This window comes from Podarcis erhardii (assembly GCF_964252035.2).
Source record: "Podarcis erhardii genome assembly, chromosome: 10".
Lineage (NCBI taxonomy): Eukaryota > Metazoa > Chordata > Lepidosauria > Squamata > Lacertidae > Podarcis > Podarcis erhardii.
The window spans coordinates 16,309,112-16,321,218 of NC_138500.1; the positions used below are offsets into that span (position 1 = coordinate 16,309,112).

General features: G+C 46.4%; 1 protein-coding gene across 2 annotated transcripts; it reads right to left on the bottom strand.

Annotated features, from left to right (window-relative positions):
• Positions 1-398: 398 nt before the first annotated feature.
• On the bottom strand, positions 399-11,499 carry MGST1 (microsomal glutathione S-transferase 1). 2 transcript variants are annotated; one of them, XR_014160989.1, is made up of 5 exons: positions 11,308-11,499; positions 4,644-4,792; positions 4,043-4,137; positions 2,081-3,493; positions 399-2,004 (listed from the first exon to the last, which is right to left on the bottom strand). XR_014160989.1 is itself a non-coding variant. In XM_081880265.1 (4 exons), the coding sequence occupies exons 2-4, from the start codon at positions 4,767-4,769 to the stop codon at positions 3,244-3,246; spliced, it is 471 nt and encodes a 156-aa protein (XP_081736391.1). In that variant the 5' UTR covers positions 4,770-4,792; positions 11,308-11,499; the 3' UTR covers positions 399-3,243. The 2 variants fall into 2 exon arrangements, 1 of the variants encoding a protein (XP_081736391.1); XM_081880265.1 differs by having other exon boundaries at positions 399-3,493.
• Between the last annotated feature and the right edge of the window lie 608 nt (positions 11,500-12,107).

Consider the following 12,107-nt stretch of genomic DNA (forward strand, 5'->3'; position numbering starts at 1 on the left):
TCTTATACACGGAGGCCATCTCCCCCCATTTTCTTAAATCGGAGTCCCCAAAAATAGAGGGCGTCTTATACATGGGGCGTCCTATAGATGGAAAAATAACGTATTTATTCATAATAATTCTGAAGTTCAGTAGGCTTGCCCTTGTATGCTTCGTCAATGAGCAGCTACCTGTGCAACTGGAAGAATACGGTGTAACATTTATGTGCAACAGTGTCTGGAATAGCTGTTGGACACACACCAAGTCTAGTCAGCAATCGGATTTGCATAATGAAGGGTCTCATAATACCAGCTCTATTTTTATAGGCAAAGAAACTGCTTCAAAGTCTTTACGGCTGAAACTCTGGTAGAAGACATTCAAAACATTCTTTTCTCTTAAGGGATGCGGTAGGCTAAGAAAATTCTGCTCCCTGTGTTTATTTCAGCGCTTGGTTACAAACACCTATTTGCATCAAAGTCTCCTTTACAACAAGGCTTGGCGTTGCTTTGCAATATCTTATTATTAAGGTAAATAATCTTCAAAGAACTCCCTGATTTGAATCTCTTATTCTTTGTGACATCCTATTTGCTGACTGCAGTTGAAGAAGTCGAGGGAACGAAAATAGCCCCCCAAATGCAAAGACTTCCCCCCCTTTTTTGCTGTTGTCTTTATTATTTATGCTTCAAAAAGATACATCCCAAAATAGCATCTGTAGAAAATTAGCATACGTACATGCAGTCAATAGAGCTGTTACACATTAACAAATCCTAAAGCTTGTACAAATCATTCCAATCATTCTGAGGTTGAGACAGTGTGTGAAAGAGAAAGGAGGACAAAGATTATCTGCGGGCATTGAAAAAGTTGTTCACAATACCCGGAATCAGCTACTATATACTGTAATAATAAAAAAACCCCACTCTATAGAATGCAGCAACCTTGCAACTTATATTGACAACATTGCCCAGAATGCTGACTGGTATTCAAGGAATGATGACTGGAGTCAAACCTCTCCAAATGGGCAGCTGAACGGGCAAATTCTTTTTACCAATTTATAACCACTAGGACAACCTTTGGTGATGACCTCAAGGCATAGACGGAGCTTACAAAATGGGTTTGATGTGCATTCATCAGCCTGGGCATAATGCGCTCAACAAACGTGGGCTTGAGCTCTGCTAGATGGTTGTAGCGAAGGAGTGATGTGGAGCATGGGGTGGAGGGCATGTGTTGTATCCATCGGGAACCCTGTTTGCCCACCAAGATCCGCAAGCAAAGAACATAAGAAGAACCTGCTGGATCAGGCCAATGGCCCATTCAGGGCAGCATCCTGTTCTCATAGAAGCCAACCAAATGCTTGTGGGAAACCTGTAAGCAGGATCTGAACATAAGAGCCTTTCCCCTGTGGTTTCCAGCAACTGGTATCCAGATCCATTGTTGCTTCCAAATCTCAAGACCTGTTACTGTGTGTAACAAGTGCCTAATTGTTTCTCGTCTGTTGCTACATCTAATTTTACATATCATACTTCACATTTGTACATTTGTGGCAGAGGCACTGCATTTAAGGCTCATCCACAGTCCTACTGGACCTGCTGCCTCCCCCCAGGAGAAACTCTCTGTTTACTGCTGAACCGGAGCAAATATCAATTGGTTTGCAGTGGTAAACAGTGGGTTTTCTCGGGGAAAGAAGCAGGGCAAACAAAAACCCTCTCGCAACCATGCCAAGAAAGTATGGGACAAGCAGAAGTGTGGACAACTGAAAACATAAAATGATTTGCAAGTAGGAAAACATGAATATTCTGCCATTATTTTGTAGCAGACCTGAGCAGGGCCTTCATCCTATCATGGTGAGCTGTCCTGCGATTTATGGAGGACTTACAGTGTGGCTGTTGGCTCCTGGTAGTGCCTATATCTTCCCCTCTTCACCATGCCTGGTGTCCTCTAAATGCTTTGGGCGGCAGCTCCCATCACCCTTGACCACTGGCTACACTTGCTGATGGGAGCTGTAGTTCAAAACATACCTGAATTAATTTCTGGGGAATCTGGAGCTGGAGGAACAAGACCACCACAAAAGTATGCCCATGACTGGGACAACTCAACTGTGTGAACAAACTTAAATATGGCCTTGCTGGACCAGACCAAGTATCCATCCATCCCCTGTTTCTGTTCCAATATTAGCCAACCAAAGTCATCTAGACTTTCAGAAGCGGGACATAACAATGCAAGCTATACTTACTTTCGGTTCCTAGCTTCTGATATTCCAAAGTAAATGCAGGTTTTTACATTTACATGTGAGTTCAGCTACCTTATGACCCCATACACATAAAAATTGGTGAACTAAAGCAATGATCGTGCAGCTGACAAGGCAATGGTCTGAACTTTGTTAGAGAGGAGGTGTGGTTCAGTGGTAGAGTACCTGCCTGCATGCATAAAGTCTTGGGTTCAATCCCTGGCGTCTCCAACTAGCTAGAAAAGACTCCTGCAAGACCTTGGACAGCCACTGCTAGACAACGTATATGAGGGACCACATCGCCTAATATGAACTGACCCAAGCCCTGAGATCATCATCTTTGGCCCTTCTCAGTGTGCCTCCTCCATAAGGGGCCCAGAGAGTGGCAAACAAGAAAGGGCCTTTTCTGCAGTGGCTCCCCATTTGTGGAATGCTTTCCCCAGGGAGGCTCACCTGGTGTCTTCATTACACGGGCACCAGGCGAAAACATTCCTCTAATATTCTACAGCCTTTTAAATGTGTAGGGTTTCAGGCAAATACATTTACCCATTAACTGTTTTCTGCTTTTATCCTTTGCACTGGATATGCCAGGGGTTGAACATCAGACCTTCTCCATGTAAACCAGGAGAGCAAGCACATTTCCCTGGAAGACTTATGAATCTTCCCCTGTAGTGTGCATCTGCAGGAAAGTGTATGGTTTTGTTCTCACATTAACTGAGCAAGGGTGGGGTGGGGGGAATAACCTCCTGTCCTCCAGTAGACTCAAACTCCCATGAGTCCCTGCCAGGACAGGACAGTGGTCACGGATGATGGGAATTGTGGTCCAACAATGTCAGGTGGATCACAAGTTTCCCAACCCTGCCCTAGAATATGTCCTGGGATGCTCTGTCATGCATTGGGCAGGCAGGTTGCGATGGCCGGGCGGGGGGGGGGGGGGGGAGTTGTCCCTAGGCAGAAGGTGTGGAAAAGATGCCCCAAAGGCAAAAATCTGAAAACTACCATAGAATGGCCATTATGGTGGTAACGAGGGCAGGCTTCTTTTCTATAACAGATTCAGGCCGTTCCACAGAAGCTGGAATATCATTGAAAAGGTCACAAACACGCCGACCCCAAAACCCAGACCCCTGCAGGGCTGCGGAAGGGGCACCAGGTAGGCAATGGTGTGGAAGAGTCGAGCCGCAGTAAATAGTCTGTAGTGAATCAAGGCTGTGGTTTCAGAAACGCCCGTGAAAGAATAGAAGAATGCAATGAAGAGGTATGGAATGATGTTCTCAAGGTCGTTGAGATGGAGTCTGGGGAAAGAAGGAAAGTATGAGTCAGCGTCAAAGGAGCTCTTCTGGCTGTTTGCTGCCAATCAAAGCAAGTCCGTAGATGATGTATAGCCAACATAGCACCGTCCAGATGTTTCTGATCCACAACAGTCATCATCCCTGATCACTGGTCAGGCTGCCTTCAGCTGATGTAAGCTGTAGCTCAACATCATCTGGTGGGCAGCATGTTGGGTACCTCAACATAAACCAATCACCAAATGCACCCATTTTTTGAGTGCAAGGATTGCAGTAGAACTTTACCGCTCCCCTTTCTGCATCTTCCCAAAATCTGCTTTGGGGAAGCCCCAGAATAGATTTAAGGGGTACACAGGGGGAGGTTCTGTGGAGCAAGTGTAAATCCCTGCACTGATGGATACAGAATACCCACAACAGATACAATGCACGCTACATCTTCTACATATGTAAATTGTTACTTCATGCAACTTTTTCCTTCTTCTGAAGAGCAGGATAGAAAGCTTTCAAGTAAAACCCATAAAATACTCTTGTTTTCGTAAAAGTCCCCTCAGCTACCTTCGCACGCGCTCCACATACGGATCAGTCCTGAGAGCCTTTTTCCCATCCTCTCCTTTACCCAATGCAGCCGCATCTTCAGGGTTGGCGAATGCCTGTTCGAGGGCATGAGGAATAAATGCATTATTATTGTTGTTAGGTCCCGCAACATTTAGAACAACTTACAACTACAAAAATAGGGTGATCTTTGAGCTGCGCCCCCTTGCTCCAAAAAGAGGGGTCTGAGAAGCACCCCCTGGCCAGCCCCAAAGGCACCATTTGCCTGAGGAGCTTGTACCCAGGGCTGCTGCAACAAATAGCTGTGTAAGCCTTTGGGAGGCAGAGACGCAAGAGGGCATCATAAGAGGGAAGGAAGGAAAGAGGGACAGAGGTCAGTTTTGCTCGTGGCACCCCGACCATCATTCAAGGGTTGAAAAACCACTGCTTTAAATGTATGGTGTGAATGAACCGTAAATAAAGATTTTGAGAGCTGTGTGTGCAGAATATCAGCCGGTTTCCAAGAAACAGATCTAGATCCTGTCCCTTTGCACACATTAGTGGGTTTCCGCCTTCTGAAAAACACCATTGGGCTTTCCATTTCCAAACACATATATTTTCTCACCTGCTTCTTCAATCTTAAGTATCCTGTTAGAGGGCTCAACAGCATCATTTTTATGATGATAATGACTGCATAAAAAGTGTAGGCCTTCACCACGTCCAAGTCTACTATTTCATTAAGTTTAGTCATTTTGGCCCGTATCCTCTGGAGACCTGGGATGGAAATTCAGAGCGAGAATGTTATTTAACATTACATTCATGGTGTGACATCAGCATTCCCGACATGTGAAACGAAGCGCGAGGGAACAAGTATGGGGTGGGTGTCAACAAGGTAGGACTTGCAGGCAGAAATCCAGGGCCTCACTCAGCAGAATAGGAACAAGCAGTAAGCCATCACATCATTGGTCCAGCTAGCTCAATACTCTCCACACTGGCAGCAAATTTCCTGGGCTTCAAGCAGGAGTCCTTTTCCAGCCCTACCTAGAGACAGATGGTACCTGGGACCTTCTACGTGCAGAGGAGATGCTCTACTGCTGAGCTATAGCCCTTCTACTTTTACTGAATAAGGAGAGTGTCCAAACTAAGCAGGACTGTAGTTTGCAGTAAGTGAAGTCATTTTATCTTGTTAAAATAATTTATATACCACAATTTATCAGGCAATCGGCACTGAATGCTCTGTCTCATGAGACCAGGGCCCTGCAGGATCTGATTTCTTTCTGCCGGGCCTGTAAGACAGAGTTGTTCCACCTGGCCTTTGGCTTGGAATCAACTCGATCCCCTCCCCCTCTTTCCTTTTTCCTTTCTCCTTCTGTGATGGAACTCCTATTTGGGGACTTCCCTGACTTTTTTCTGGCCCATGTAGAACCAGTCTGGATAGTTGGCCTTGGTGAAGATTTGACGTTTTCATCCCCCAAAAAGTTTTTGATTTGAGTTTCTACTAAAATGAGGCTGCATTTTAATGTTGTATTTTAATCTTGTTTTTAAGTTGTATTTTAATTTTTTATTCCTGGTGTTAGCCACCCTGAGCCCGGTCTTGGCTGGGGAGGGCAGGGTATAAATAAAAATTATTATTATTATTATTATTATTATTATTATTATTATTATTATTATGTGTTTTTGTCACACGGGAATGGACTGTGAAACTGATCACCCCCTGGTGGTGAGCAAGATACATCTCTAGGCAAAGAGGGTCCATAGCCCAAAGCAGAAAGTGTGCTCTCCAATCAGCTACAGCTGGGTGGTATCTGGTTTTCAGCATCGTGATATATCAGCATCGTGATATATCAGCATCGTGATATATCAGCAGCTAAACACCATGATATGCTGATGTAGCACAGTGTCTGGAATGTCTCTCGGTTGCTACTGCTTCCTCACCTTAGGGGAGGAAGAAGCAGCCCAGATACATTGCTCAGCACTACAGTGAGCAAGCCCCGATACCTCTCCAGCTGTCATGCAAGCTGGAAGGGGCACTGAGGCATAGTGGAACTGCTCAGCTGGGGGGTGGGAAGCCACCAGCCCCTCACCTCAGCAAGCCCCGTACTGCTCCAGTTCGAGCAAGCTGGAGGAGCAGGGAGCTTCCTCAAAGGCGCAGGCATGCAGGTAGATGGGGCCCAAGAAAGTGCTTGCCCACAACCTTCTTAGGTTCTGTCTACCTGCCTGCCTGTGCCATTGCTGTCTGAAGGCAATTCGAGCTGGCGCAATGTATTGCCAGATCAAATTGTCTGAAACTGGTATTGCAATCAGAACACCAGACAATTTATCAATATATTGCCCAGCTCTAAAATCAACACTGCCAGAAGAGTCATAGAATTGTAGTGTTGGAAGGGACCCAGAGGTCCAACCCTCTGCAATGCAGGAATATGCAGCTGTCCCATATTGGGGATCGAACCTGCAGCCTTAGCATCATCAGCACCACACTCTAACCAAGAGTCATACCTCAACCGTGTGAATACTTCTCTCATTCCATTGAACAAGCTCTACTGAACTGCCCCAGAGTTAGAGTCAAAGCAAGGTGGAACCACACCAAAGAGACAACCTACAACACAGCTATTGTTAGGATTTTTATCTATCCGAGCTGCTCCAGCGAGCGGTACTATTGTACTATGTTTTGTATACATCATGTGAGTGTCTGAGAGAACGTGAGACAGGAAGTCTGAGTACTTTTGGAAGTTAGTTTCACTGCTGTATGTGACGCAGTTCTGTACCGGTCTCCAAAGAGCACAGACATACTGATGGAGTCTCTGTATTATAAGACTGTAAATAAAGTAGTTTATTTATTAAAAGACACCTGCTTCTTGGGAGAAAAGCAATGACAAACCTAGACAGCATCTTAAAAAGTAGAGACATCACCTTGCCAACAAAGGTCCATATAGTAAAAGCTAGGATTCTCAGTTGTGATGTATGGAAGTGAGAGCTGGACCATAAAGAAGGCTGATGCATAAAGAAGAATTGATGCTTTTGAATTCTGGTGCTGGAGGAGACTCTTGAGAGTCCCATGGACTGCAAGAAGATCAAACCTCTCCATTCTGAAGGAAATCAGCCCTGAGTGCTCACTGGAAGGGCAGATCGTGAAGCTGAGGCTCCAATACTTTGGCCACCTCATGAGAAGAGAAGACTCCCTGGAAAAGACCCTGATGTTGGGAAAGATGGAGGGCACAAGAAGAAGGGGACGACAGAGGACGAGATGGTTGGACAGTGTTCTTGAAGCTACCAGCATGAGTTTGACCAAACTGCGGGAGGCAGTGGAAGACAGGAGTGCTTGGCGTGCTCTGGTCCATGGGGTCATGAAGCGTCGGACACGACTAAATGACTAAACAACAACAACAAATAAAGTAGTTTAGAACTACTGATTGAGTCTTTCTTCTGCTATGATAAGCCAGAAGACTAGCGTGCTCTTCTCAGGAGAGAGGGATCGCTTATTACCGGTCTCCCTGGACTGAGGGAGATTTACGGCCAGAGAGGACCACCAGAGATACACCTCGAATACCTGGGAAGTTGGCAGCCTTCCCGGGCATGTTTCCAACAGCTTATGTCCTCCTTCAGCAGCAGATCCTTGACTGGTTTGAGGCCAGCATAAAGGACACAGAGCCTGCTATTGTCACATAGCGTAAGGTTCTTGTGAGCGAAAAGATACTTGCTACACTGAGAAAGGCGAGGAGCGGTGCCCGGTGGATTGCCAGACGATGTGCCAATGACAACTGCCTAAAGCTGTGTCTATCGCATCCAACTCATTGCTAACAGTGGCAATACTCACAGAATGGTTGCAAAAGCCTTTGGATAAATAGGTACCGCTCCAGCGGGAAGGTAAACAGTGTTTCCATGCGCTGCTCTGGTTTCAGTGTTCCATTGCGCCAGAAGCAGCTTAGTCATGCTGCCCACATGACCCAGAAAAACTGTCTGTGGACAAATGCCAGCTCCCTTGGTCTGTAAAGAGAGATGAGCACCGCAACCCCAGAGTTGTTTGCGACCGGACTTAACTGTCAGGGGTCCTTTAAAGGTAAAGGTAAAGGTACCCCTGCCCGTACGGGCCAGTCGTGTCCGACTCTAGGGTTGTGCGCTCATCTCACTTAAGAGGCCAGGAGCCAGCGCTGTCCGGAGACATTTCCGGGTCACGTGGCCAGCGTGACGAAGCTGCAGCTGGCAAGCCAGCACCAGCGCAGCACACGGAAACGCCATTTACCTTCCCGCTATAAAGCGGTCCCTATTTATCTACTTGCACTTAGGGGTGCTTTTGAACTGCTAGGTGGGCAGGAGCTGGGACCGAACGACGGGAGCTCACTCCGCCGTGGGGATTCGAACCGCCGACCATACGATCGGCAAGTCCTAGGCACTGAGGTTTTACACACAGCGCCGGGTCCTTTACCTTTACCTTAAAAGCAGCGCAGCAGTGACTCTCATAAAGGGACCCTGCATTTCTGGATTTGCCACTGCACTACTGCTTGAAGGATTTCCTTCAGTCCCTGGCTGGGTCTGATGTTCCCCATCCCTGAAATAAACATTCCAATACACAATATACTCTCAGGTTTAGAGTTCCCTGCCCCTCCTCTTCTCCCCTTTCTATAAGGTGGGAAATGGATGTTTGGAAGGGAGGAAAGAATAAACTGCCTGGAGCTCTGGTAATCAAAACCCAGCTTAGATTGATCCTTGAGAGAGAACTTAAAAGCAACAGGTTTTACCACATTGCAAAGGCAAAGCAGAAGGAGAATGAACCTTGAGGTGAACAACTGAGCCACTGGCATGGGCGTGGGGAGTAATCTTTGTGTTGCAGGTTTTGGCAGGAGTGCTTTGGAAAGATCACACTTCCTGGGATAATGTTGCACCAGCAACAAGGTGAGAGATCAAAGTCTGTGCCCAAGATTGCAGTGACTATGCTAGTGTGCATTGCAAAGCAGTGAGAAACCAGGACAGTTTGCCACTGCGTCCCCACATGCTGTATTTGCCTGCATAGGAATGTGCTTTTGTGTAGTTACTTGCATAGCACACCCTTGCAAATGCACCTGTTCATTCACTAATGGCCACAGTGGCGGAGGCAGCCTTTCAGACTAGCAAAAAAACTTTTTTAATCTGCCAGTTTCTCCAAGCAACTGCAGGGGAGTTGCACTGGCAGCAGTTCCAGAAGAAGTGAGGCACGGGGGAGGATAGGCCAAATAATTTGCATTTAGTTGGGCTTGATTGAAGTGTGCTTATAAAAATAAGTGCAATTCACTCAATCCTACTCGCATCGAAAAGTGGAGAGATTTCTCCTTCTCCCCCCCTCCCCCCTCCTGCAAATATATCTGAAATAGACACAAAAAAGATTAACTGCATTTGCTGTTCAAAGCAATTCGTTTTGAAAGAAAGTAATGAGTCCTTAAGCACTTCATAAGTCAATCATTTGCTACTATGCAGAGATGTGGATTATTATATTTTAATAACCAATGGCAGACATCTTGAATATATCCACATTTTTTTAAAAACACACACACAACAACACCCACTACCTGGTCTACGGACATTTCAAGTGGGAGAACCTGTCTTATCTTATCAGTGCCAAGAGGGAAAGTTTAGTAAAGGAACTTGAAGAACCAGAAACATTTGGCAGTTGATAAAATTAGCCCCTCTGTTTCCAGTGTACATATGTGAGTGTCATCACTTAGGTAGCTAGGGATGGCTGGAGCCCATAGAGGCTGGTAGGGTGAAAGGCAGGGAGGCTGACAGTAGGGGGAGCCAGAGCCACCGACAGGCAGAGCCAACTGATTCTAGAACTCTATGCCATGTTCTATAGGCATTAAGGGGCTGGCTGTAAGTAAGAAGGCAGGCAGGTGGGAGCTGGGGAGGCTGTGGTCCACTTGCCCTGATAGATCAGCTTCTACTCTTTGTAGCCAACATGGCACCAGGAAGGCAGACTAGGGACATGTCCGCAGCCTTGGGGAAAACCAAGGTTTACAAAACATGTGATGGAAGGAGCCAACCCTAACATGGAATGGAAGGTAAAAACAGCCCCAGGAAGGAACATGCACAGTGATTACAGGATGCTGAGATTTTTGGTAGGGGTGAGGAGGATGAAAAGCAGGGCGAGAGCAGGGTGCAATATCGTGGAGGAGTACATGTCCATCTTGCTGGAACATTGAGGAGGTGTACACCACGCTGCAACATTATGTTGCAGTTCCCCCTTGCAGATAGAAAATCAGAGCAGAAAATAAATAAACGCCTGCAGATGCTGAAGAAATTACCTGCTTGAATCTTTGCTTTCTAGAACCCCACAGGGAAACACAGAGGAGGAGCAGCTCCTCTTGTTCAAGAAGGCTAATTTTCATTGGTGGAAAACCTGTGTCAGTGAGGCAAGGGGAAGTTCACATGACTAAAGGCTCCTCCACCCAAGAATTAAAAACTCGCCTGCACTAGCAAGCCACATTCTCCCTGCTGATTTTCTATGTACAGGGATTATATATATATATATATATATATATATCTGTATCACGGAGCATTCAGTCATGTGACTTGCAGTCTGGCATTTTCCCTCTCACATAGTGGTTTGTCTTCTCAGTAAAACCAGGGCCTGTGTTCCTCTAGCTTCAGGTAAATCCCATACTTAAAATAATAAATCTATAATAATAATAACACTCTTCAAAAACTGGGAAGTTAAGATGGGCAACTGCATTAACTAAATAAATTAGGAAAGCCCAGAAATAAATTGTGCAACTGGAGACCTAGAAATGCTTTAGTGGCTTCACTAGCACCTATTCGCATGCTCTCTCGCTCACCAACCTCTCCCCTGCTTCTTGGTCTAGCAAACCATAAGGTGATATTTTCCTCGAGAGAGTGAGCATGCTAAGTTTGGCAATGTAGAAAATGTAGGAGGTGAGGCCAATGAGATGATTTTAGATTTCATTCCAAGATCCCAAAAGGGCCTGAACATTTCCAGTATGTATTGCACCTGCCCTGTGAAATGCTACAGACATCAGCTCAGGAGAAGGCCACAGTGAGTTCTGTGGGACAGTGAGTTCTGTCCTAGGCAAGCGTTTGTCTGTCTCTCTACCCATCTATCTATCCGGTTGCAACTTCAGTCTCCCCACCTCCAACTTCCCACACTGGTCTGTGAACCAGAAAGCCTTTGTCAGAAGTTGCACAAGCAAAACACTGAAAGCGAAAGCCCAGCCACGCACACTGTGCTCTTTCGTTGTTGTTGTTCCTGCAAAAAGCTTTTGCTGCAAGGGAAAACGCTGTGTAAAGCGTTAAAGCCAACGCACCTTTGTCTTTTTCCGGATCCACACAACACCACCGTTTTGAGGAAGCAAGACTCTCCTGCTGCTGTTTTAATCTCTCTCCAACAGACACAGCTCCCTGCCTTTTCTGCCCCCTTCACTCTCCTCCCTCAACCCTCCCCTAATGGAGTCACCCAGCTTCTCCTGCTCTGCAGCTTGCCTCACACGCCCTCCAGCTCCAACGAGCTCCTTCCCTGGCCCTCCCACTTGGCTGTTGTACAGCTTTTTCTAACTCACACGCACAGTCCCTTGCAATGTGCTCATTAGCCTTTGCTCTGCTTTTCCCTCCCTCCCTACTGCCCAAGGCCTCGTGCTTCGATTGTACTCCCCTCACTGCCGCAATCCTTGAACCAAAATGTGGTGAAACTAAGCAGAATGCAGAAATGCTTGTCGGGTGCCTTTAAATGTGTGCAGAGGTCCTGCGTACACACCATACATTCAAAGCACATGGGGAAGAATCCTAGGATGTGAAGTTTGTCAAGAGTCCTGGGAAGAGTACCTCCGCACAGGGTAAACTACAGTTCCCAGGATTCTTTCAGAGAAGCCATGTGCTTTGTGCGTCACGTTCCTACTTAAACAGGACACCTTAGAGGAAAGAGGAAAATAGCACAGGCAGCAATCATTTCTAGGCACATCCAATTGATGGGCAGAAAATTTGAAGTCTCCTCACTTCTAGGCAGGGAAATAAAGATCTCCCAGGTGAAATGTTGGGGAAAGAAAGGAAAGCTGTCCCAGGTGAGAGCTGGGAGGATCCATCTCTTTCTGTGCGTGACAAGTGTTGTTGT

Bases quoted from the DNA above. Each gene is read 5' to 3' on its own strand.
- MGST1 (XM_081880265.1), bottom strand. From the start codon at position 4,769: ATGACTAAACTTAATGAAATAGTAGACTTGGACGTGGTGAAGGCCTAC. The intron at 4,138-4,643 runs GTGAGAAAATAT...GCCCTCGAACAG, and splicing joins ACTTAAGATTGAAGAAGCAG to GCATTCGCCAACCCTGAAGA. The intron at 3,494-4,042 runs GTAGCTGAGGGG...TTCTTTCCCCAG, and splicing joins TATGTGGAGCGCGTGCGAAG to ACTCCATCTCAACGACCTTG.